Below are 26,822 nucleotides of genomic sequence, written 5' to 3'. Positions count from 1 at the left end.
CTATAGATAGTAAGGGCTAAAGTCACTAGTTTGTTCATTGTTTTCATTCACTCAAAATGTTCTAAATATTAACTCTGCTAGGACTTGTGCTTCATATTGGTGATGCAGAGATGAATAGAAGATCCCTAATTTGAGTTTAGTTGGGTAGATAAGACTATAAATGGATAATAACAATACAGTGTTGTAGATGTTCTGAAATCTGGGACAGGTTATGATATGACCCCAAAGAAGAGGGTTATCACTTCTACTTGGGAGCCTGGGTCTAGAAAGGCATTATATAGTAGTAGTGATGCTTAAAAAACAGATTTTGGCCAGTTGGAAAACAGGGGGAAAGGCATTTTAGAGAGAAGGAGCAGTTGGCTGGTATAGGTTTTAGGTTGAGAGCTCGTTGAGAGAGAAGACTAGAAAAATTGAAAGGGGTCTGATCCTGAAGGGCCTTGTGTTCTATCCTGTGGGTTTTGTTTTAGACCTGTCACTCTGGGCACCACATGGAGGATGGTGGAATTGGCTGGGGCTAAGACAGGCGTTAGAGGGACAAAATAGCAGACTGGTAAGTCTGAAGCAGGACAGTTTTAATGGTGAGAAGAGCAGTTATTAGAGAGGGTTTCCCTGGGGGCAGTTTAAGCACAGGCGTGAAGGTGGTGATTTATGTGTAGAAGGGGTACTAAGGGATTATTTGAGAAAGGAGAAAAATTTGAGTAAAGTATCCAGATGGATAAAGAATGTCACTCGGTTAGGTACTCTTGTATTCTTTTTTTAAAATTTTAAATTTAATTTATTATATTTTGTTCATTGCCATTTATCCCCGTTATACATACTCTTGTATTCTATTTATTCTCATTCTTTTCTTCTTGCCTCCCTCGTCTGCTAGGTTTACTTACTATTCCGCTTGCTCTGCAACTCCCTCGTCTTCGCGGGTGTAGGACTTCATTCTGGCTCTTCTTTCCTCTCTCACTGCAGGATCAGGGTATTTGACTAGTCCATTGCCTCTGAAAGACAGTTAGTTGATTCTGTGATGTTATTTCAGTGATTTGAAATCAATAAAAGAATTGGCTTTCCTCTCTATTTAAAACTGAATTCAGTATCTCCTTTCATTCTCCAGTCTGCCTTATCCCAGGAAATGGCACCACCATTAATGTAGACTCGTAAATCAGACACCTGAGAAAGATTCTTCATACCACCTTCACCCTTTCCTCCTCCCGTATTGTCTTTCTTACCAAGTCTTGTTGGTTTTATTTTCTATATAATTCTCGGGTCCATCTACCTCTCATCCACACCAGCCAGGGTGGATTGTTTGTTTTTTTGGATTTGAGTAGTATGAGTTCTTTATAAATTTTGGATATTAACCCCTTATCTGATGTATCATTGGCAAATATCGTCTTTTAGTCAATAAGTTGTCTTTTGTTTTGTTGATGGCTTCCTTCACTGTAGGAAAACCTTATTTCAGGCATTGAGGTGATTCAAACTGAGCAGCAGTCCCTACCAAAGTCTATGTATTTTTATTTCATTCTTACTTACACTGTTGTATCCTTTTGGAATCAAATGGAGTTTATTAGGCTGCCTCTGCTCCCTCTCCTATGCCTTCAGCCTTACACTGTAGTTCTTGTTCCCTTGGCCTCACCTGGCTGTCAGAAGCACTACTTACTTTGCTTGTCATCCATCCATCTCCTCACTTCCTGCAGTTGGCAGAACTTCCAAGACGAAACAGCCCCAAAATCTTAAGTGAATCTTCCTGGGTCTGTGACCATCCTTGCATGATTCTCATTCTTTAATTCTTCATTTTATCTTTTTGTTTTCTTACACCTTTAAATGCACACACACACTTTTTTTTTTTTAGTCCATACCCACGGATTTTTAAAAAGTTGATTTTATATAGAGAGGAAGCAGGGGAGAGAGAGAGACAGAGAGAGAGAAAGGCATCTGTGTGAGATAGAAAAATCGATCAGTCACCTCCGATAAGTGCCCAGACTGGGGATCAAACCTGCAATCTAGGTATGTGCCCTGACTGGGGATCAAACCCGCAACCTTTTGGTGTACAGGATGACACTCCACCCAACTGAGCCACTCAGCCAGTGCACACTTTTTTCTTTTTTGACATCCATATACTTTTCTACTTTCCTCTGCAGGAAGATTGGTCTGAATTATCTAGTCTGCCCTTACTAGGAACGGGAGTCTTGCCATTGTCTTCTGCTGGACCTTTGCAATATACTTAGATTTGGGCTTTCCATTTTAACCATTTTATCGATGCTGGATTGGTATTTCAAAATGACTTTCCCAAGGTTATATACACATGATAAGAGATGTGCCAGGATTCTAGGCCTTTTGACTTTATATCTATTGTGCCTTTCCCTCCTGAGGCCTCCTTGTTGTGCTCAGTTACCTCCTTAGGAACTTAGGACATTGTACTACATACTTGAGAATGGGGGATGAACAAAAGGACATGGTTCTTTTTGTCTTTGGGGGAAATTTCTCACCATAGGAATCTTGGCGTAAGTTAGAGACCATCTCCCAATATTGAAAGTGAAAGGACCGGACTACTCATTTCTTAGTCTTGCTTGTACCTATAGCCTAGGTGCAAGAGCTAGACCCAGTTAATGACACTTACTTGCCCCAAACTTCTAATGAGGATGTGGTGATCCAAAAACCAGGTGATAGCATTGGTAGCTGGAGCACCCGGTTTCCAGGGGCTGTAAGAGCAGTGGTGCTGGCAGCATTGTTGGGTGGCCAGGCTGGCCGTATTGGTAGCACATGTTGGCGCAACCCATTTCTAACTGCACAGGAGAGGAAAGTGCTTTTTAATCCCAAAAGCACATTTCTTGTTAGAAGTTAATGACATGAGGAAGGCATAAAAAAATTCCCATTAACTTTGCAGTATCCGGGCATAACATACTGATTAAGAAAGCTCTCTCCTCTGAAGTACTGTATATAGTTAAGCCTTAGAATACTTGGGTCATTGAATCTCTTGAAATGTTAGTTTCTCATGTTCTGTTTGTTGGCTAGCTGAGAGTAGAACATCAAGGTAACAATAGCTTCTTTTGTTGCAGGAGAATGATCCATCTGTGAGACTGAAAATTGCATCATTATTGGGGTTATTGTCGAAGACTTCAGGATTTTCACCAGACTGTATTATGGATGACGCCATTAATATCCTACAGAATGAAAGTAAGTTGTAATTTAAAAGCACAATTAGAGCAGAAGTCTTTAGTTCCTTTTGTATAGAATTTAAATCAAAAATTTTCTTGTGTTGATATTAAAAAAGAATTGGAGGGTAATTCAATAAAACTATGTACATATATTTACATTAGAGTTAAAATATAGTTTTTGTCTCTTAAGAGCTATTATTTGTTGATTCTACCAAGTGCCGTATGCTTATACTATTCTACATATGATAGGAGATAGATGTTATTGTTGCTATTTTATAAGTGGGGAAACTGAAGTTCAGAGAAGTTAACTAACTTGTTAAAGGTTAAATAATATAAGACAGAGGTGATTGTTGAGTGTGCACATTAACTCAGAAACTACGACGGGTGCTGTCCTGGTCACGTGGCTCTCACGGTCCAGCTCCTATAACAGTGACATCACCCAGGTCTCATGTGTTGTTGCGTTTTCTATTTGTTCCTTGTGGATGCCCACTAACATTATTTGTCAGTGTTAAGGTAAAATGGGAAACTACTTCATCTTTTTAATGGTTTTGATTCTTTTTCTGGTTTTATTTATGTACAAGATTCTGTTACAGAGTTAGTCCCTTAGTTACCTTAATGCTTATTTTAAAATTAAATAAAAGAAATCTTTTATTGCTGTTTCTGAAAATATTTTAATTTGTTTGAATTAGTTGTGGTTTCAGAGAATAGTTTTATTTCATTCTGGGTATACATATATAAACAAATGTGACTTTAAATATTGGACAACATTTAGACTATAAACTTAAGAGGTTATTAGAGAAATAAAGGGCAAGTGAACTCAGACAATCTAAATTTATTTATTGTACAACTGTTTAATGTTAACAGATATTTTACATATGTGGCTCATTAGCTGAAGTTGAGAACTTTTTAAAAATTTTGTTAGAAACAACTTTATATTAAAATCGTACTTGTATTGAATTTATTTTTTAAAATCTTTATTGTATATTTTTTACATTACCTTTTAATCCCCTGATACCCCCATCCCCCCAGCAATCACCACACTGTTGTCCGTGTCAATGAGTCCTTTTTCTTTTTTGCTCAGTCCCTCCACCCTTCCCCTCCCCTCACCACTAGCTGTCATCCTGCTCTCTGTGAGTCTGTCCCTGTACAGAGTTTCGAGTAGACTTTTAATTCACAGGAAACAATGAAAATACTTTTTTTAAATTGATTTTGAGAGGGGAGTCTGTGTTATTGTAATGACAATATAAAGAAAATTTTCCTTAATGACATTAAAGATTTTTAAAAATTTCTACTATTTCCATAAAACAATTTGTTTTACATATTACTTTTACTTATATACATTTTATATGGTTGTACTTACAGTGAGTGTACTATTTGTGTGTTTTACTGTTTTCACTTAACATTGCATATAATTTTTTCATGTTTCTACGTTACCTTCATAATATGTATAGTGTGGATAATATGTTAAACACCAACAGGTACAAGAGCATATTTCTAATTTTTTGCTTTTAGAGATAAGTGATTAAAAAAATCCATTTCTTTTAAAATCACCAAAATAATCACATTGCCTCGGTACAGAAGTATCTTTTTTTTTCCCCATGGAAAGTTCTTAAAGGAGCTAGCTATATGCATGCAAGAATTTCATATGTTAAGATTGGGAATTTCATAGAGCTATAGACTTTTTGAGCTATAAATGGCTTTACGGAAATCATCTTGTCTAAATCCTTTATTTTGAAGACGACAGAAACTAAATCCCAGAAAGATGAAGGGAGTTTAAGTGAGCTCATTTAGCTAATAAGTAGCTGAACCGAGAACTTAGTGTTGTGCCCTATCTCATAGACCATGGTGTAACTGAAGCACTTTACCTCCAAAATAGAACATTATGTGGGAGTTAATTTTGTTGCAAATATATTAGCCTTTAAAAGAGAATCAAATTATGCAGTATACATAGAAATAACTGTTTAACTTTTTGTTAGGTATTCTGAGTCTGTTTCTCACTTAATTGTAAGAGATTTGATCAAGGCCTTTACTAGTTTCCAGTTACTGGCCTACCTACCCAGAGTCATAGAAAATAGAACTGAAAGGAACCATAGAGATCATCTAGTTCAGCCCTTTATTTCATAGCCAAAGAAGATAAACTCTAGGGAGATAAAGTGACTACTAAAGTAATTCTTTATTGTTGTGGCCTAGAGTTAAGTAGATTTAGTTAAGGGTCATGAATTTAGGAGTGTTTTTCAGTGTTTTTCCTTAGGGCTCATTGTTAGAAGTGCAGGAGGAGTGGAGGTGGGAGGAACCGGATGATCTGATCCAAGTGCCTTTATTTGACTCTGCAATTGCAGCAGCTGAGTCTGGATTGACTGCAGCCCCAAGGGGAGGCAGGAGTGGGGTTTGTGGGGGCATAGGGGAGGGGTTAGTTTCTTGTGCTTCCTCGAGGGTGCCTCAGGGTTCCAGGATGTGAGCCAGGACTATGAGTTGGGTAAAGGGCGGGCTGTTCCCAGGTACAGGAGGGTCAGTCTGACCACTGGTCATTGTGGCTGGCACCAGATGTCTATTGTGGGAGGTGGGAGAGAGTTTCAATTAAGCCGCAGGCTACCAAGCGAGTCGGGATAACTGAGCCATGAGCAGTCAAGTGGGTTGGAAAACTGGCCTGACTGGGTCTTGAGCAGTCTGGTGGGTTGGGAAAGTGGCCTGACCCTTCCACTCATCAGTTTTCCAGTTAGAAGTTCATAACTCTCCTTCTAGGAAGGCAGAGAAATGCCTGGCTACCATGTGTTTGGTGCTGAAGCAGCTGAAGGGATCTCAGGAGAAGGAGGGAATGTCATCAGTAGTTGACTATCTTCTAATCTCTTCATCCTGACATCTCCTCGGTCTTCAGTGGTATCCCCCTAATTGGATCTTTTCTGGTCCAATTTCTATGTAGAGTAAACGGCTTATTTTAATGGTCGATGGAAGGAGAAAGGTATCCGACCAGTTATATAGAGGCCTCAAATCCCTGCCTCTTCCCTGTTTGGGTCTTAAATTTTCTTTTAACTCTCCAGTTCCTGTATCTTCCTGGGATGTTATGGCTAGAATTGATGTGCTTTATACTGACATTTTTCTCAGTAGTTATTTAGTATTAAATTTCTCAGTTTTACCAAAGAGGTTTTCATCTGCTTTCTTTTTTCCCCCCAATTACAGCTTACATTCAATATTATTTTGTATCAGTTTCAGGTGCAGCATAGTGGTTAGATAGTCACATACTTTAAAAAGTGTTCACCCTGATATTTCCAGAATCCACCTGGCACCATACATAGTTATTACAATGTTATTGACTATATTTCCTACGCTGTCTTTTATATCCCATGACTGTTTTGTAACTACCAATCTGTACTTCTTAACCCGTTCATCCTTTTCACCCAGTCCCCCAACCCCACTCCCCTTTGGCAACCATCAGTCTGTTCTCTATCTGTGAGTCTGTTTCTGTTTTTGTTTGTTTATATTCTTTAGATTCCACATGTAAGTAAAGTCATTTTGTCTTTCTCTGACTGACTTATTTAACTTAGCATAATACCCTCTAGGTCCATCCATGTTGTTGCAAATCATCTTTCTACGTTGAAAAGATTTATAGATTTTTCTCCTCTGCCTACCTTTATTGTCCTATTTTCTTTGTATTTGTAAATTTATGCCTTTTAATTTCTTTGTTCTTATGTTAATGATGTTTTAGAAAAAATAATGATAAACAGATGTGTTCAGTCTACTATCTTTAACTGAAGGTCTTACTAAGAGATGATTTAACCAGAGTTTTCTGAGCGTTAGTCATTTGTGTATCAGGCATACCACTTTTCACATATTTGCTTCACATCTATACTGTGGTTTACTTAACATTTTTCCTAAGTTTTTAAAAATAGTTTAAACATACTTGTTTCTAAACTGTTTTTTAAAACTTAAAATGATAGTTTTTATCATTTTAAAAACTATCCACTAGACCATGGTGTAACTGAAGCCCTTTACCTCCAGTGCTTAGTGGGTAGTTTTTAAAAATAAAATTAAAGAGGCTCTATATTAAAAGGAAATTAGTGACATGTGACATCAATAGGTAGTAACAGCGGTTTTTATTATGCACATTAAAATGTATACATGGTTATTAATATAAAAACAGTGATCTGAATGCCACCTAAAATCCTTTTGTATATCACTAGCATCATAAGAACCATATTCTGAAACAAAGAAGAGAATCTGGCTAAGGTGATTGATATTGATTTATTTGGATTTGGCTTTTTGCCCATTTGTTAAATATTCATTGGGCATATAATGAGTCATGCTAGGTTCTAAGAATACAAAGGTGAATAAAATACAATCTGTGCTCTCAAGGTTCTTTCAGTTTCCTGGTTTAACTAGATATAAAAATAAGTTAGTAAAGTATTAAGAGCTAATGTAGAGGGTGCAGTGGAAACACTAAGAAGGAAATGGTCCATTCTTGGGGAAGAGGAAAAACTCCATACAGGAAGTGACATTTCAAGATTTAGCAGGTACTCCCTGAGGAGTGGGGTTGAGAATGGAGTTGGGTGTGGGGCGAAGTCATTCTAGGTAGGGAAGTTGTCCTGAGCAAAGATAGTGGTACATGAAATCTAAGTAATTGGAAAAAAGCGTGCTAGAGGAGGTTTGAAAGAGATGAGGCTAGAAAGGTAGGCAGGGCTGCACATTGTAGAGGGACTAGTATGTATATATGTATGTGTGTGTGCATGCGTGCCCTGCTAAGGAATTTGCAGTTTATCTTGAAGGCACTGAAAAGCCCTGAATTAATCAGGCACTAAACGTTTTTGGAGCAATATGGCTCACCTGTGGAGGACTCATGTATTTAGATATGATCTGTTTAGGAACTTAGCTTTTAGTTTAGGGGAAACAAGTATCAAATAGTAGAACTTAGCTGACAAAAAACTACATTCTTTACCCAAGTAAACTTAGTTTCTTTCGTGATCTCCTTTTGAAATTCTATAACACAACTTTCCATCTTCCTTTCTAGAGTCTCATCAAGTCCTAGCTCAACTGTTGGACACTTTGCTTGCAATTGGCACTAAACTCCCAGAGAATCAAGCTATCCAGATGCGATTAGTTGATGTAGCCTGCAAGGTAAGAGTAAAATGGTTAGAAACATGGTTGCTTTTTTCTTGAACAGTTTTGATATGAGCTGCAAGAACTGCTTAGATCTACAGTATCAATTTGTAACTGAGAATTGCCAAGGATTTTTAATGGTTTTAAGAGCCATCTCATTTTGTTGTTTTTTGATGTTGGATTAGGAATAAAGTTGAGAAATTTCTTATAAAATTAACTTCCTCATTTTCCCAAAAGAAATGAAAAGAATTATAGTAGCTACTGTGTATACAGTGCTAAATGCAAGCACTCTGCTTATTATGGTACCTTATATTTAGTTCTTCATTTGTTCCTCACAGTCCTTTAGGTAAGTACTGTTATCCCTATTTATAAAGGCGGGAATTGAGGTTTAGGGAGTTTAACTTGTCCAAGTTTTCATAGCTAGGCACTTGCAGAACCAGTGTATAAACTCTGGTTTGTCTGATTCCAAAGCCTATGCTCTTTTCATTATGCTTTGTTGCTTCAATAAACAGATCAACTAGGCCCAAACAAGTGTTTGAGAAAGGTTTTTTTAAGTTTCTTTTTTCAGATTATTTTGATTTAATTTGGAGCTTTTAATTAGTTGCCTTTTGTATATAACAACAGCTATTAAAGCTTGTAGAATTGGTTTTACTTTTAATCTTTGTGATAAATTGATTTTGAGGTTATGGGAAGACAAGTATGTTTGAATTAAAAACAGTATTATATTCATAGAATTAGGACACTATTTCTGCCCTGGCTGGTGTGGCTCAGTGGATTAGGTGCTGGTTTGAGGACCAAGGGGTCGCGGTTCTAAACCCAGTCTAGGGTGCATGCCTGGGTTATGGTCCAGGTCCCTGGTGGGGTCTTGAAGGAGGCAGCCACACGTTGATGTTTCTCTCCCTCTCTTCCTCCCTCCTTTCCCCTCTCTAAAAATAAATAAATAAATAAAATAAAAAGAACACAACTTCTGAGCTTAGAAAAGAATGTTCTAGTTTTCTTAATAAAGAACAACAACAAACACAAAACACTTTGGCAAGTATAACATTAAGAGCCAAAGTGGAAAAAGCTAGGGATTGTACTGAGAGAGTAAGTATATCTCCGTGTGAGAGAATGTATTTATGAGGTCTGTCTGGAAAAAGTCCAGCCATTACTGTAATATAAAGAGAATGGTTTGTGCAACATCTATGTAACCTGGCAGCCAGTGAGAGTGGACTGGAGTGCTCATGTGTGATAATGATGGTTCCATTGTACTAGTCGGTGTGGGCAGTGGATGCCATTGAGTGAGCATGTGTACTCTCTGGCCATTGCCTTCAAAATGACTAAGCGATAGAGCAACGAATCTGCATCAAATTCTGCATTAAGCTTGAACATTCCTCCGTGGAAACTATTGAGATGATTCAGAAGGCCGCAACCATGATTGCCATGGTTGTGGCCTTCAGTTGCCATGAAGGCCGGCAACTGGTGATTGGCAGCTTCATCACCACAACACACACCCTCATGCATCACGTCTGGTGCAGAATTTTTAGGCAAAACATCAAATCACCCAGGTGACTCAGGCCCCCTACAGCCCAGATTTGGTGCCCTGCGATGTCTGGCTATTCCCCAAACTAAAATCACCTTTGAAAGGGAAGACATTTCAGACCATCAGTGAGGTTAAGGAAAATATGACGGCATATTGATGGCGATTGGGAGAACTGTGTGAGGTCCCAAGGTGCCTACTTGGAAGGGGACTAAGGTGTCATTGTCCTACCACAATGTTCCTTGTATCTTGTATCTTCTTCAGTAAATGTCTCTATTTTTTCATATTATGTGGCTAAATACCTTCTGGACAGACCTTGTATATATCTGTGAGGTCGCGCTTGTAAGAAAGGTGTTGTACTAAATGAATTATTACACAATGTGAATAAACTGATGAGAAGTAAAGAAATTGAATTAGTAATGAAAAACAGAACAAAAATCTACCCACAAAGAAAATTCAGGCCCAGATGTCTTCAAATCAAATACTTCAATAAGAAGTAATACCAGTTCTTTACAAACTGTACCAAAAAATAGAAGAGGAGGAGATATTCTCAATTCATTTTCTGAAGTTAATAAACCCCAATACCAAAACCAGACAAAGATACGCAAGAAAAGCAAATTGTAGACCAATGTGTCTCATGAACATGAGTGCAAAAATCCTTAACAAAATACAGCAGATCAAACCCAGCAATATGTAAATAGGATTATACTCCATGACAAGTGGGATTTATCCCAGGAATGCAAGAAAATTAATGTAGTGTATAATAAAAATAGAGTAAAGTATGAAAACCACATGATTATCTCAATAGACACAGAAAAAGCATTTGAGAAAATTCAACCACACTTCAGTACAAAAACACTAAAGGTACTGAGAATAGAATGGAACTTCCTCAACTTGATAAAGGGTCTCTGTGAAAAACTGACAGCATCATCCTAATAATGAAAGACTACCCTTTCCCCATCTTAGATCAGGAATAAAACAAATATGTCCTTGTGTCTGCCTTCATTTCTTTCAGCATTATACTAAGAGGCCCTAACAGCCAGGGCAGTTGTGCAAGGAAAAGAAACAAAAGGTAGCCGTATTGGAAGGGAAGAAGTAAAACTCTCCCTGTTTGTTTGTATGATGTGATCTTGTCCATAAAAAATCCTAAGGAATCCCCCAAAAAACTATTAGAGTAAACAAGTTCAGCAAGGTTGCAGGATACAAAATTAATATACAAAAAGCAATTGTATTTCTATATACTTGCCGTGAGCAATATGAAAATGAAGAACAACCTATTTACAATAGCATCAAGAGTAATAAAATACTAATAAATTTAGCAAAAGAAGTATAAAACTTATACTTAATAATAACATTTTAGAGGGAACCATAATAGTTAAAACAGTCTTGAAAAAGAACAACAAAATTTTGGCTTTACACTTGCTGATGTCAGAACTTAGTACAAAGCACCAGTAAGCAAGACAGGTTACTGCATAAAGATAGTTATAAAGCTCAATGAAATGTAATTGAGAGTCCAAAAATAAACCTGTATGTCTTTTGTCAACTGATTTTAATGCCAATGGATGGAGAAAGAATGCATATAACATGAAATTTACCATAGTAACCATTAATAACCATATTAATGTATAGTTCAGTAGCATGAAACTGTGCTGCCATCACCATCATTCATTCACAGAACTCTTCAGTTTGTAAAACTGAAACTGTACCCATTAACTGTAACTGCCCATTGCCCCTTTGCCCCAGTCCCTAGCAACCACCTTTTTATATTAGGACTTTATGAATTAGACTACTCTAGGTACATCATATAACTGCTGTCATACATAGTATTTATTCTTTTGTGTTGTCTGACTTATTTTACTTAGCAACTGCCTTACTGTTTTGGCAGCTATAACAAAAATACTGTAAATAGGGAGGCTTAACTTAAACCTTTATTTCTCACATTTCTGGCTGACAAACGCAAGATGGAGTCACCAGCAGATTTGGTGTCTGGTGAAGGCTGCCTTTCTGGATAATAGATGACCGTCTTCTGTGTCCCTGCATGGTAGAAGGGAGCTCTCTGGAGTCTCTTTTATAAGGGCACTTATCCCGTTTATGATGGCTCCATCCTCATGACCTAATCACCTCCCCAAATCTCTACCTCCAAATACCATCACACCAGGGATTAGATTTTAACCTAAGAATTTTCGGGAAACACAAACATTCAGTTTATAACATGTTCTCAAAGTTTGTCCATGTTGTAATGTGTCAGAATTCCATTCTTTCTTAAGGCTGAATAATATTCCATTATATGTGTATACCACATTTTGTTTATCCATTCATCAACTGATGGTCAGTTTGGTTGCTTCCACCTTTTGGCTAGAGCAAATAATGCTGCTGTGAACAAGGTTGTACAAATATCTCTTCAAGCCCCTGCTTTCAATTCTTTTGGGTATTGTTATGGACTGAATTGTGCTCTTCCATATTTATATGTTGAAGCTCTGACCCAATGTGATTGTATTTTCAGATGGGGCCTTTAAGGACATAGTTCAGGTTGAATGAGACCAAAAGGCCCATTCTAATCAGGTAGGACTGGTGTCCTAATGAGAAGAGGAAGAGAGACCAGACTGTGTCTGTGTGTGCATATAGGAAAGGCCATGTGAGGGCACAGCAAGAAGGTGGCTATCTGCAAGCCAGTAACAGGGCCCTCCTTAGGAACCCAGTTTGCTGGCATTTGTTGGACTTTTGGCCTCCAAAACTGGGAGAAAATAAACTTACTGTTCGTTAAGCCACCCAGCCTGTGATATTTTGTTATGGCAGCCAATGCAGACCAATGCAGGTATATACTGAGAAGTAGAATTTACTGGATCATATGATAATTTTATTTTTAATTATTTGAGGAACTGCCATACTGTTTTCCACAGTGACTGTATCAATTTTACCTTATCACCAGCAATGCACAAGGGTTCTAATTTCTCCATATCCTAGCCAACATTTTTTCTTTTCTTTTTTGGCCCTAGCCATCCTAATGGGTATAAGTGGTATCTTGTGGTTTTGATTTGTTTTTCTGTAATGATGAGTGATTAGTGATGATAAGCATATTTTCTTTTTTTAATTTATTTTTTTGTGAACTTTTATTTTTTTAAATATTTTTTTCGTTATGCTATTACAGTTGTCCCATTTTCCCCTCTTTATTCCCCTCCACCCTGCACACCCCCTCCTACCCACATTCCCCTGCTTTAGTTCATGTCCATGGGTCATATATATAAATTCTTTGGCTTCTGCATTTCCTATACTATTCTTAACCTCCCCCTGTCTATTTTCTACCTACCACTTATGCTACTTATTCTCTGTACCTCCTCCCTCCCCCTCCTCACTGATAACCTTCCATGTGATCTCCATTTCTGTGATTCTGTTCCTGTTCTAGTTGTTTGCTTAGTTTGTTTTTGTTTTAGGTTTGGTTGTTAATGGCTGTGATTTTGTTGTCATTTTACTGTTCATATTTTTCATCTTTTTTCTTAGATAAGTCCCTTTAACATATCATATAATAAAGGTTGGCGATGAAGAACTCCTTTAACTTGACCTTATCTGGGAAGAATTTTATCTGCCCTCCCATACTAAATGATAGCTTTGCTGGGTAATCTTGGATGTAGGTCCTTGCCTTTCATGACTTGGAATACTTCTTTCCAGTCCCTTCTTGCCTGCAAGGTTTCTTTTGAGAAATCCGCTGTCAGTCTTATGGGCACTCCTTTGTAGGTAACTGTCTCCTTTTCTCTTGCTGCTTTTAAGATTCTCTCCTTATCTTTAATCTTGGGTAATGCAATTATGATGTGCTTTGGTGTGTTCCTCCTTGGGTCCAACTTCTTTGGGACTCTGAGCTTCTTGGACTTCCTGGAAGTCTCTTTCCTTTGCCAGATTGGGGAAGTTATCCATTATTTGTTCAAATAAGTTTTCAATTTTTTGCTCTTCCTCTTCTCCTTCTGGCACCCCTATGGTTCAGATGTTGGAACATTTAAAGATGTCCTGGAGGTTCCTAAGCCTCTCCTCATTTTTATGAGTTCTTGTTTCTTCATTCTGTTCTGGTTGAATGTTTCTTTCTTTATTCTATTCCATGCCATTGATTTGAGTCCCAGTTTCCTTCCCATCACTGTTGGTTCCCTGTACATTTTCCTTTATTTCACTTAGCATAACTTTCATTTTTTCCTCTAATTTGCGACCATATTCAACCAATTCTGTGAGCTTCCTGATTACCAGTGTTTTGAGTAGTGCATCTGATAGGTTGGCTGTCTCTTCATTGCTTAGTTGTATTTTTTCCTGGAGCTTCGATCTGTCCTTTCATCTGGGCCTTTTTTTTTTTTTTTTTTTTTTGTCTTGGCACACCTGTTACATAGAAAGGGGTGAAGCCTGAGGTGTTCACCAGGGTGGGGCAACCCACTTTGCTGTGTTGTGACACTGTATGTGGGGGAGGGGTCCAAGAGGGAACAATGCTGCTTGCTCCTCTGCCAGATTTCACATTTGGCTCTTCTGGTGCTGATTCCCAGGTAGATGGGTTTGTGTACATTCTAGGACCCTGCTGGTCTCTCCAACTAACTCTCCTGTGAGTCTGGGAGTTTCTCCTACTGGTTTCTCCTATCTCAACCCCCACAGGTGTTTTCAATCAGAGGCTTTGATGTGTTATTTCCCCTCACTGGAACTGGGTTGCGGGGTCTGTCTGGCTCCCCAGTTGTTTCTCCCGGTTTATCTGCATGTGAATGTGGGACCACCCTGTCTGCCAGCCACCGCCTTGCCGGGCCCGCCAGCAGCTGCCTTGCCAAGAGTCCCCTCTGCCCAGTTGCCCATCTCCGCCCCTCCTATAGGTCTGGATGAATGTTTCTTCTTTAACTCCTTGGTTGTCGGACTTCCATGCAGTTCGATTTTCTGTCAGTTCTGGTTATTTATTTTTTTTTTAATTGTTGTTGTCCTTCTTTTGGTTGTGCAAGGAGGCACAGTGTGTCTACCTACGCCTTCATCTGTGATAAGCATATTTTCATGTGCTTATTGTCCATTTCTATATCTTCCTTGGACAAATGAGATTACAGCCTTTAAGGACTCATGAGCCAACAGTCAGGCTTGGAATAGATACATAATATATTATACTATGTTTCTTGGAATAACAGAAGTAACTGTGAGGTATAAAAGTTGCCAGGAGGAAGGAGTAGAAAAAGTGTTTGGGGTGAGAGAAGTATTAAGAAGAGCATTCTGGAATAGATGTTACCTTACTTAGGTTTTGAAAGAAATAATTTGTCAGATAGGTAAGATTAGGGCAAGGTTTCTTAACTAGTATTGTTTTAATTGCTCTAAAATAGGGATATGGTGTGGTGGGTGGTGTTTAACCTAATTAGGGAAGGTTTTCCAGAGGAAGTGATAGTTGAGCTTAGACTTTAAGATCTTAATGTGTACTAAGAGTTAATTACGCAAAGAGAATGGAAGGAGGAGTGGGTGGGAAAAGCCTGGGGAAATAGGACATGTAAAGATCCAATGGTTAGAAAGGAGCACATTGTATTTGAATAATTTAAGATGGCAGTAAAGCAAGACCTGTGGTTCTCTCTCTTTCTTAATTGATTATGCTATTACAATTGTTTTTCCCCCCTACACACAGCACCTCCTACTTCCTCCAGCGATTCCCCCTTCTTTGTTCATGTCCATGGGTCATGCATATAAGTTCTTTAGCTACTCCATTTCCTTTATCCATGGCTATTTTGGTCTTTACATATCCATGGCTATTTTGTAACTACGAATTTGTACTTCTGAATCCCCTCACCTCTTTATCCATCCCGATGGGCCACCGTCCTGATGTTCTCCATATCTGTGATTCTGTTTCTGTTATGCTGGTTTGCTTGGTTTGTTTTTTAGATTCAATTGGATAGTTATATATTTATTGCCATTTTAATGTTCATAGTTTTGATCTTGTTTTTCTTAAATAAGTGCCTTTAACATTTCATATAATACTGATCTGGTAATAATGAATTCCTTTAGCTTTACCTTGTCTGGGAAGCACTTTATTTGCCCTTTGATTCTAAATGATAGCTTTGCTGGGATAGGGTCATCTGGATTGTAGGTCCTTACTTTTCATTACTTTGAATACTTCTTGAAAATCCCTTCTAGCCTACAAAGTTTCTTTTGAGAAATCAGCTGACAGTCTTATGGGAACTCCTTTGTAGATGGTTATCTGCTTTTCTCTTGCTGCTTTTAAGATTCTCTCAACTTTCAACCTTTGGCATTTTAATTATGATGTGTCTTGGTGTGGGCCTCTTTGCATCTATCTTGTTTGGTGCTCTTTGTGCTTCCTGTACTTGTATGTCTATTTTCTTCACTAAATTAGGGAAGTTTTCTTTTATTATTTTTTTAAATAGGTTTCCAATTTCTTGCTCTTTCTCTTCTCCTTCTGTCACCCCTATGATGCGAATGTTGGAATGTTTGAAGTTGTCCTAGAGGCTCCTTACACTATTCTCCATTTTTTAGATTCTTTTTTCTTGCTGTACTGATAGGATGTCTTTTTCTTTCGTATGTTCCACATCATTGATTTGATTCTCAGCTTCACCCTCTCCACTGTTGATTCCCTTATTTCAATTAGTGTCTCCTTCATTTCTGATTGGATCATTTTTATTCTGTTGAAGAACCTGCTGAGTTCCTTGAGCATCCTTATAACCAGTGTTTTGAATTCTGCATCTGTAGACTGTTCATTTCCATTTTGTTTTGTTCTTTTTCTGGAGTTTTGTTCTGTTTTTTTTATTTGGGCCGTGTTTCTTTCTCTCCTCATTTTGGCAGCCTCCTTGCGTTTGTTTCTATGTATTAGGTAGAGCTGCTTTGATTCCTTGTCTTGGTAGCATGGCCTAAAGTACATGTCCTGTAGTGTCCAGTGGCACAGCCTGTCCTATCACCCAAGCTGTGTACTTCAGGTGCGCCCTTTGTGTGAAATGAGTACTTTCTTCTCTTGCAGGTGAGTCTTGATTGCTGTCAGTAAGTCAATGGGCAGGATTTACCCAGTCCAGTCAGCTGGTAGGACTAGCTCTGACCCCTGGGTATCCACCACCTCCCTCCCTGGCTTGTGGAAGTAGTTGGGTGGAGCTCCGACATGGTCTGTAGCTGTCCCCTGGGTGTGCAGGCTCTGGGGTTTCTGAGGTGGTACAGGCCAAGGTCAGCCTCTACCTGTGTTCTGTCTGGGGCCCCTTGGCATAAGCTATATAGCAATCTGCAGGTGGCTGCTGCTAGTGCTGGGCCTGGGACCCCTCAATGAGAGGTACAGGTTGGGGGTGGGGTTCAGCTGTTGCTTGTTTGATCTGACTTAGGAAGGTCTGATGCCTGCACCCAGGCCTTCCTCCAACAGTGGAAAAGCCACTGTTAACAGCCTGGGTGGGCTCGTAATTTAGATATGGAGGTCCCTTAGGTAATTGTCTGGGCAGGGCTCACCATGTAAGCTAGGGTGATGGAGATTTAGATATGGTGCTGCTGCACTGTGGTTCTGTCTGGAGAGGGCTCAGAAGAGGTACCATGGCCACTGTCTGCAGTTCAGTCTGAGAGGAAGCTGTCCCCCAGCTCTCACTCTGATGCCAGACACCTCAATTCCTTCCATGTGCCACTAGTGCCCTCCAAGGTGCTGACCTGGTGCTGGAGCTCAGACGGAGTGAATCTGAGCAAGTGTGTGTGTGGTGCAAGGCCCTTTAGAGGAGAGCCTGAGAATCCCTCAGGTTCTTCTGCTGAGGGATTCTTCTGCCATTGGTTTTTACAGTCAGAAGTTACGGGGACTTTGTTCCTGGGCTGGGAACCCTGGGCTAGGGAGGCTGGTGTGGGGCTGGGACCTCTTGCTCCTCAGTGGGCACCCGTGAAGCTGAGATGTTTCTCCTGATTTTTATCCACCATGCTTGGGTGTGAGAACAGCCATTCCTCATCTCTGTGCCTCCTACCTGTCTCAATGTGGAGTATGTGGAAGCCACATTTACGTCCTCCCAGGAACAAACTGGAACTACAACTGAATTATAGAGTGGTCATCCTGAATAACCAACTGCACACTAGCTGAAGAGCTCGTATAACCAAGGACTTACAGAAGAAGTCACATCAAAACTGGTAGGAAGTATGGAGATGCAGGAAGGGCTGGCCACACTCAACCTGTGGCTGAGGTTTTGAAGGGATATCTCAGCTTGCGGGGATTCCCTCTGAGAAGTGTAGAGTCTAAATCCCAAGCAAGGATACCCATTCCAGAGCACCAGAGCTGGAAACAGGTGTCCACATAAGATCTGACTTTGAAAAGCCAATAGAGTTTCAGCCCTGGCTGGTGTGGCTCAGTGGATAGAATGCGGGCCTGTGAATCAGTTTGATTCTCGGTTGGGGTGCATGCCTGTGTTGCAGGCCAGATCCCTAGTGGGGGGCAGGGCGTGGGAGGCAGCCATGCATTGATGTTTCTCTCCCTCCCTTTCTCCTTCCCTTCCCTTCTCTTTGAAAATAAATAAATAAAGTCTTTAAAAGAAAAAAAGAAAAGCCATAGGGTTTCTGTCCATAATGGAGAGACAGGAGTCTTCTAAGAGACACAGGCTCCCTCTTAAAGGGCCAAGGCACAATAATTTTGTTTGTAGCCACTTACCCTGGTCTCTGGATGGTGCAGCAGATGAGATTCATATGAGGAGAGCCAGATACTGGAATAAAAACAGACATATAGATCAGTGGAACAGAATAGAGAGTTCTGAAATAAACTTACACTTTTATGGTCAAGTAGCATTTGACAAAAGAGGCAAAAATATACAATGGGGTAAAGATAGTCTAGTCAATAAATGGTGTTAGAAAAATTGACAGATACATGCAAAAAAACAAATGAAACTAGACCACATTCTTACACTGTACACAAGAATAAGCTTAAAATGGATTAAAAATTTATAGGTTATACTTAAAACCATAAAAATCCTGGAAGAAAACATAGGCAGTGAAATCTCAGACATTTCTTGCCTTGACCGGTGTAACTCAGTTAGGTGGGCATTGTCCTGCAGGGTGAAGGGTCACAGGTTCAATTCCCAGTCGGGGTACATGCGTGGATTGTAAGTTTGGTCCCCATATGAGAGGTAACTAATCAATGTTTTTCTCGCTCTCTTTCTCCCTCCCTTCCCCTTTTTCTAGAATAAATAAATAAAATCTTCAAAAAAATTGCAGACGTTTCTCATTGCAATATATTTTTCTGATATATTGCCCTGAGCAAGGGAAACAAAAATAAATAAACAGCCCTGTTTGGGTAGCTTAGTTGGTTAGAGCGTTGTCCTTTTTTTTTTTTTTTTTTTTTAATTTATCGTGAGAAGGATAGGGAGGGAGAGAAACATGAATGTGTGGTTGCCTCTTGTGCTACCTCCGCTGGGGACCTGGCCCACAACCCAGCCATGTGCCCTGACTAGGAATCAAACCGGCAACCCTGTGGTTTGCAGGCCTGCACGCAATCTGATTAGCCACACCTGCCAGGGCTAGCACGTTGTCCTGATATGCCAAGGTTGCAGGTTCGATCTCTAGTCAGGGTACATACAAGAAGCAACCAATGAATGCATAAATAAGTGGAATAACAAATTGATGTTTCTCTCTCTTTTTCTTCCTCTCTTTCTCTAAAATCAGTAAATAAGAAAAAAGAAAAAATGGAACTACATCAAACTAAAAATTTTTTGTACAGCACAGGAAACCAACAAAATGAAAAGTCAGCCCACTGAATGGGAGAATGTATTCATCAATGACACATCTGATAAGCGGTTAATATCCACAATTTATAAAAAACTTACAAAATTCAACACCAAAGAAAGAAACAGTCTAATTTAAAAATGGGCAAAGGACCCGAATAGGCACTTCTCAAAGAGGACAATAGAAAATGTGACTAATTAGAGAAATGCACATTAAAGACACAATGACATGTCACCTCACACCTATCAGAATGGCTGTCATCAATAAATCAGCAAACAAGAAGTGTTGGTGAGAATTGGAGAAAAGGAAGAAAGAGAACCTGTGTGCACTATTGGTGAGAATACAGATTGGTACAGCCACTGTGGAAGGCAGTATGGAAGTACCTAAAAAAATTAAAATATAACTGCCTTATGACCCAGCAATTCCACTTCTGGGAATATATCCAAAGAAACTAAAACACTACTGCAAAAGAATATATGCACTCCTGTATTCACTGCAGCATTATTTACAATAGACACAATTTGGACACAGCCCAAATTTCCCACAGTAGATGGGTGCATTAAAACTGTGGCACGTTTATACAATGGAATTCTATTGGCTATTAAAAAGAAGGAAATCTTACTCTTTGCAACAGCTCCCCAGGATGGACCTGGAGTATTATGCTAAGTAAAATAAGCCAGTCGGAGAAAGACATGTACCATATGATTTCACTAATGAACAAAATAAACTAACAAAAAAAACAGAGGACAGACTGACTGCTGTCAGAGGAGACGGAGGTTGTGCGACTAGGGAGAAAGGTGGAGGGATTAAGCAAAGGAAGAAGAAAGCTCATAGACACAGACAGCAGTTTGGTGACTCCCACAGGGGTGGGGAAGGGTGGTAGATGAGGGAATAGGGTGATAGGTGGTGACAGACGGAGACGATTTGGGATGGTGAACACACAATGCAGTACACAGATGGTTTGTTACAGAATTGTACACCTGACACCTGTACATTTTCTTAACCAATGTCACCCCAATAAATTCAATAACAAAGAAAAAAATAGAATTCAAATATCAAGAGTACATCACACGATATAATAGTAAATATTGTTTTGTTAAACTTTCTGTGTATATATTTGTGTGTGAGTGCTATGTTGTAGGGTAATGGACGTTTCTTACTTTGGGCCTCAGTCTAAAAAGTTTAAAAGGCATAGTTCCACACCATGTTATGACTTACCGTGGAACCTCATTTTATTAAGGTATTTTTGTTCTTGTTATTGCGTTATGCAAATAACTTATTTTAGTAGATTTGGACTAGGTATAAGAAAGAGATAACTGATAATTTGTTAAAAATGTGATGACAAGAGCTAAAATGAAAAAAGGCTGACAGTACTAAGTGTTGACAAGGATGTGGCAAAATTGGAACATCTATGAATTAGGGATAGACGTGTAAATTAGTACGAAGTCTTTGTGAAACTATTTGGCAGTGTCTTCTTAAACTGAACATACGCATGCCCTATGACTCAGCAGTTGTATTCCTAAGTATCTATCCAACAGAAATGTGAACATGTACACCAAAAGCCATATTCAAGAACAATCGTAGTAGCATTATTCAGAGTAGCCCCAAACTGGAAATAACTCAAATATGTATCAACAATAGGAAGGATTAATGGATTGTGGTGTATCCACAAATGGAATACTATACAGTAAATGGGAGTGATTGAACCATATCTGTATGGCATACTGTAATCTCCAATCTCACAAAGATAATATTAAGCAAAAGGAACCAGACAGTATTTAATTTTATAAATACAAAAATACATAAAATAAATCTGTGTGTTAGAAGTTAATGCGCTAGCTGGTGTAGCTCAGTGGATTGAGTGCCGGCCTGCGAACCAAAGGGTTCGATCCCCAGTCAGGGCACGTGCCTGGGTTGCAGGCTAGGTCCCCACCTGGGGGCATATGAGAAGCAACCAATCACACATTGATGTTTCTCTCCCTCTCTCTTCCTTCCTCTCACTCTAAAAATAAAATAAAATCTGTTAAAAAAAAAAGACATTAAGAAGATACTGGCTATTTTTGATGGTGGTGGAGTAGTTACTGGGAAGGGACCCAGGGGGTTTCTGGGGTGTTGGTCATGTTCTATTTCTTTATCTGGGTGACTTATATGTGTGTATTTAATTTGTGAAATTTAATTGAGCAGTACACTTAAGATTTTTACATAAAACTGTATGGATATTAAAAGTTTTTAAAATTTATAAATTTTTGTTTTGTTTTTAGATTTGATAACAAATAAATGCAATTTAGAGGCCATTTTAAAAGTATTCAGTCCTATCTTTACAAGGCAAAATGCCAGCTGATGGGACCAGAGTGATGAACAAATAGGAGTCTTATTTTTTATTTTCTAAGGACTTATGATTGTTTTTGGAAGATACATACTCAAGTAACGTGATATTAGGCAGGCTGTGGGGAGAATGTAGTGTTCAAAGTCATTCCTAAAGCTGATAGAATGGTTTTGTTTCTGGGTTTTTTTTAAAACACATCTTAATCATGTCCTTTATTTCTGTCTTTTTATAGCACCTGACAGATACTTCCCACGGTGTAAGAAATAAGTGCCTGCAATTACTAGGCAACCTTGGCTCTTTGGAGAAAAGTGTCACAAAGGATACAGAAGGCCTAGCTGTCAGAGATGTCCAGAAGATTATAGGGGATTACTTCAGTGACCAAGACCCCCGTGTCAGAACAGCAGCTATAAAAGCAATGGTAAACAGGGTCATGGAAACTAAGTGGGGACAGTTTTGTTTGTTTGTTTTTCATTTGTGTATGGCTAATGCTACCTTACATACATCCTGAATCTCCTCGCCAGGGTACGACTTGTGCATACTTTTCAGGAAGGCTTGGTGGCATCACAGAGCTCAAAAGCAGACATTTCTGCATAACAAATGTGATTTTCTTTGGGCTTCTCTGGTAGCTTTCTTTTGTATTTCTGGAACATGGAAGCCCCCCTGCATATTGTATTACATCAGATTCAGGTGGTACTGTACCTCCTATGTTTCAGAAATATAGGAGAAATTTACCCACTTGGTTGGGTACTTTTTAGGAGGAGATGGTGTTAATCAGTTTTTCCTCAGCCTTATCATTGTTTCATATTTTTCTAATATCCCTTTGGGAGAATCCATTGGTTAGATTTATTAAGTGTTTGAGTATGTCTACCAAATAGTCTTTGACCAGGTTTCTTATTTACATAGCCGTGATTTTGAATAACAGGAAAGGAACCATGTTAATCTGATATAATGGAAAATATATGAGATTGTGGGGATATATTGTAAGTATGGGTTTTTTTCCCCGATCACGTAAACTATATCTTTATTTTATAGTTGCAGCTCCATGAAAGAGGACTGAAGTTACACCAAACAATTTATAATCAGGTACCTTAAGTGACTTATCTGCTAGGGAAGGGGAGGTATGGAACTGGGAGGGCGGCACACTGGTTGTCAGCTTCATCTCGCTAATAGTGTAGCATGGATTGGGATGAATGTGAGGTTGTATTCAAAACATACATTCTAAGAGAAAGAGGGATATGCAACAGAATAGCACTAGTGTCACACGTGGGCATAGGTAACCAGGTTCTTGGTGATCAGGACAAAGATTTGAACCAAACACCCAGAGTTTATAGCAGAGAACATGGGAGCAGGTCACCTCCAAGCAGAGATTGACCTCATGGGCTGGAGGCATTCTATTTTAGGGCAGATCCTTCCTGGCTAGTTTTGGTGGGCTTTTACTGCACACGTGCAAGTAGTTGTATTACTTTAAAGCTACTGCGCATATGGTCTCCCATGATTTTCCCTGGAAGAAGGGGTCGCACAATGTTACCGAATGGATCCCCCCTTCTGGGGTCCCCTGTACTAGGTTCACCTTGCCTGCTGCCAGGGAATTATAGCTCTCCATGTCAGAGATTGGTGAAAAGGAAAAGAATTATTTTTTCAAAAGTTATACAGACTTAAGAGTAACGACTTAATGCCTGCACTAAAATCCCAAAGTCCCTTAAAACACCCACAAACACACAGTCCTTCCTTCCCCCCTTTGCTCAGTCTGGGGTACCGTATCTCAGTAAAAGAAATAGAAGTCCGTGGGTCAGGTAGCCCCTGGCTCTTCCCAGTAATTCGTGCTCAGCTGGCAGGCCTCCCTCAGTTCCCAGCACCACCAGCTGTGTCACCAGGATCTCCAGTTCTTAACACAGAATCACGTGGCATCTTCTCATTGCCCATCAGCAAGAGTCCTTTCATGCCTTTCCTTCCCACAGTGTCTCTCCTGCATTCTTCCGAGATGCTAAGAGAGTTCTGCATTGCTGCTGCATCTTGCTTTCCAGCTTCCTAAGCTGCGTGGTTCTTCTCTTCATGGCTGCCGCACCTGGGCTTAAATTCCAGTGCCAGTCTTCCTCTGCAGCCCCATTTCTGACTCCTCCCACAATTGGCTACACTTGCAAGCATTCCTGTATTTGTCCAGCTTTTCTGGGCTGCCATAGTAAGTCCAGGCAGGTGTGGCCCCCTGGTGTGGAGCCAATCATCTCCAAGCTCTTACTGTAGGCTCTGTAACCAGGGGGAGTTGCCTCCCAGTTACATCCTGGGTGGAAGTCACACCCATCCCCCTGGCTCAAAGCATGGCCACAGCTATTAACATATCTATGAAACCAGTTAAAGGCTATAGATATGTTAAAAGACTGTTCTAGAGGTTATCTGCAAAACAGCAAGAATATAGAAAGGGAAGGTCAGTCAGTGTTCAGAATAAAGAAAGTGGTAGTCTTGCTGATCTTTGGTTGCTTGGGCCAAACTTGAAGTCACTTCTGGGCACCACACTTGACACACTGGAGGAGGATAACCAAGATCCTGGGATCATATGAGACGTTATCACATGGTTATTGTAGTATTTCTTTGTAGTATTGGTAAAGAAAGGCACAATGAATTCATAGTATAACTAGGAGAAGCGGATTGCCTCACCCGATGAAGGCCTTACAGAGTGGCATTTCTCTTGTAGAATAATTGCAGGAATCTAGACAATCAATCTAAATCCATGGTCAAAGACCAGATTTTATTAGCCTATCGAAGTGGTTTTATCTTTCAGAGGAAGATGATAACTAAGCCCCTGTGACTGTTATGTGCACCAAATTTATTCTTTCAGAAAATGAGGTAGAATGAGTTCAGAATCGTTGGTGGGTGTGAGCAGCCCCTTCTCTCCCTATTGGAAAACTATGTGGGAAGCCAAATCATTAAGAAAGTAAATTTAACCAAGTAAATTTAAAGATCTAATTGGCTTCATTGAATGATTCATGAATCGGACAACGTCCCATATAGTAAATTAGGAAGGTGTTTGGAGGAGTTTTCCAAAATGGAAGGTTTTTGTAGGCAGAAAGCAGGTGGGGCAGGAAATTAAAAGAGTGGATTACTTTGGGCAAGGTTACCTTCCCTTAGGGGAAGGCAGGGGGTCTTACCAGGGAGATCACCTCAATAGTGCTGAACAGGAAATTCCAGACTGATTGGTTTAAAATTCCATTCCTGGGACAAGGTGAAACTAGCTGAGTTAGGTATTAAATCTTGGTGGGGGTTAGCAAAAGTGATTCCAGTTTGGGCCTGTTTTTCATTTTTTTAAACACTAAGTAAGCAACTGATAAGAGCCTTAAGGGAGTAAGGATGGAATGATGATGTAGATTTTGAAATAGAAGGTAGAATTAGGTACCTAATGAATTGTTTTGTTGTGTTTGAGGGGTTGAGAATTTCAGGCCATAAATAGGTGTGAAGGTCTGGAGGTCAGGAGAGATCAGAGCTGGAGCCCTGAATATAGAGCGAGCATGAGGATACTCAGGGAGAGTAAGAAGATTGGAAAAAACGAAGGATGGAGCTTTGGGCAAAGTCCAGTATTTAAGAGGTAGAAGAAAACAGCCCTAGAATGGCACTGAGGAGCAGCCAGATGGAGGAAGAGAAACAGTACATTCCAGAAAAGGCAGGAGGGAGGTCTCATGGTCTCATGTTAAATGAGACAGTGTCAGATGCTGGGGAAAGGTCAGTTAGGATAGGAGGTATTTTTGACTGTTGAAACTCTGGGGGGAGGGAGAGAGGGCCGTGCTGCAATCGTCTAGTGGGTAGAGGCCAGGGATGCTGCTAAACATCTTACAATGCACAAGACAGCTCCTCACAAAAAATTATTTGGTCTAAAATGTCGGTAGTACCAGGATTGAGAAACCCTGGTGAAATGGTTAGGTAGTTTAAGTGGGATTGAAGAGCAGGTATGATGGATTAAGTCGTGGAAATGGAAGAGCTGGTGGAGTAGCATGTTCTGCTCAGAGCATGGAATATAGGATTTGAAAATCTCAGATGTGGAGGAGTTCTGGGTGTTGTTGAAGTCTAGAGTGTTGCTATGACTGGGTGGAGTAGGGATATTCCATTTCAGACCAAAGGAAAACAGAAAAACCTGGCTTCTTTTGGCAGCTTAGTATTAAAATTGTACATTTATTTCAGATGGATTGTCAATCAGAAATTCATACTTTGATTTTACAGATAGAGAAAAAACTCTCTCTGCTGTTTGAGCCTGTGAGAGCAGCAATGTGGGCTGCCCCCGCTTTTCTGGAATTGCGCTATTCTAGATGGCTTTTGTGCTGTCAGTCTGTGGCTCTGCTTGCAGATGTGGGGTAGGAGGGTTCACAGAACACAGACCCAGCAGCTGACAGAAGCCAAGAATTCTTTGTTGGACAAAGGCCTAAGGAGTTAAAAGCATCCACAAGTATTATGATTGGCATCCTTATCTAGCCACCCAGTCTTCATTGTCAAAATAGTTTGAAAATCACCTGCGGGGAAACAACACTAACATACTTTTGAAATCCTTATTTGCAGGCCTGTAAATTGCTCTCTGATGACTATGAACAAGTGCGCAGTGCTGCAGTCCAGCTTATCTGGGTTGTCAGTCAGCTCTATCCTGAAAGGTCAGTGTGGGTGTGAGCCGGCTTTTTTCCATTGCTAAGCCATTTTTCTCTCCTCCTACCATGCAAAAAGCCCACCTCCAGGAAAGGAATGTCAGTTGGATTTTTGGAAGGCAGTATGAATTAGGGGAAAAGCACAGACCCTGAAAATCAGGATGCCTGGTCCTTGTTCTTTAGCTCTGTCATCCATGAACTTTCTGTGTATCTCGGGAAAGATATTTCAACTCTCTGGGTCCCAACCTCTTCGAGAAATGAAGAGTGAATGAAGGGATGAGACTGTCTTGTCTCACGTGCTTTGCAGAGTCTCCCTTACTCCCTCCCCACCCTTTTGAAATCTTTAAAATTGGCTGGGGCCCATTTCAGTAAATACAAGGGCCAGATAAAAATACCAGGTGGTTTGAGAGTAATGATCCCTTATGTAGTGTTTTCCTGGTTAAAAATATTTTCATAGTAATCAA

General features: G+C 39.8%; 1 protein-coding gene across 2 annotated transcripts in view; it reads left to right on the top strand.

The window, feature by feature from the left end:
• Positions 1-26,822, top strand: part of INTS4 (integrator complex subunit 4) — a 111,748-nt gene that overhangs the window by 19,101 nt on the left and 65,825 nt on the right. Inside the window, exons 4-8 of one of the 2 annotated variants that reach the window (XM_053925291.2) lie at positions 3,045-3,162; positions 8,146-8,252; positions 21,972-22,157; positions 22,772-22,822; positions 26,279-26,367. In XM_053925291.2, coding sequence (XP_053781266.1) covers positions 3,045-3,162; positions 8,146-8,252; positions 21,972-22,157; positions 22,772-22,822; positions 26,279-26,367 — 551 coding nt within the window. Of the gene's footprint in view, positions 1-3,044; positions 3,163-7,516; positions 7,652-8,145; positions 8,253-21,971; positions 22,158-22,771; positions 22,823-26,278; positions 26,368-26,822 lie in introns of those variants that run through there. The other variant, XM_045181788.2, reaches the window with a different exon arrangement.

Source organism: Desmodus rotundus, chromosome 5 (assembly GCF_022682495.2).
Source record: "Desmodus rotundus isolate HL8 chromosome 5, HLdesRot8A.1, whole genome shotgun sequence".
Lineage (NCBI taxonomy): Eukaryota > Metazoa > Chordata > Mammalia > Chiroptera > Phyllostomidae > Desmodus > Desmodus rotundus.
The sequence above is the reverse complement of the archived record's forward strand: the minus strand, read 5'-3'. Positions and strand labels throughout refer to the sequence as shown.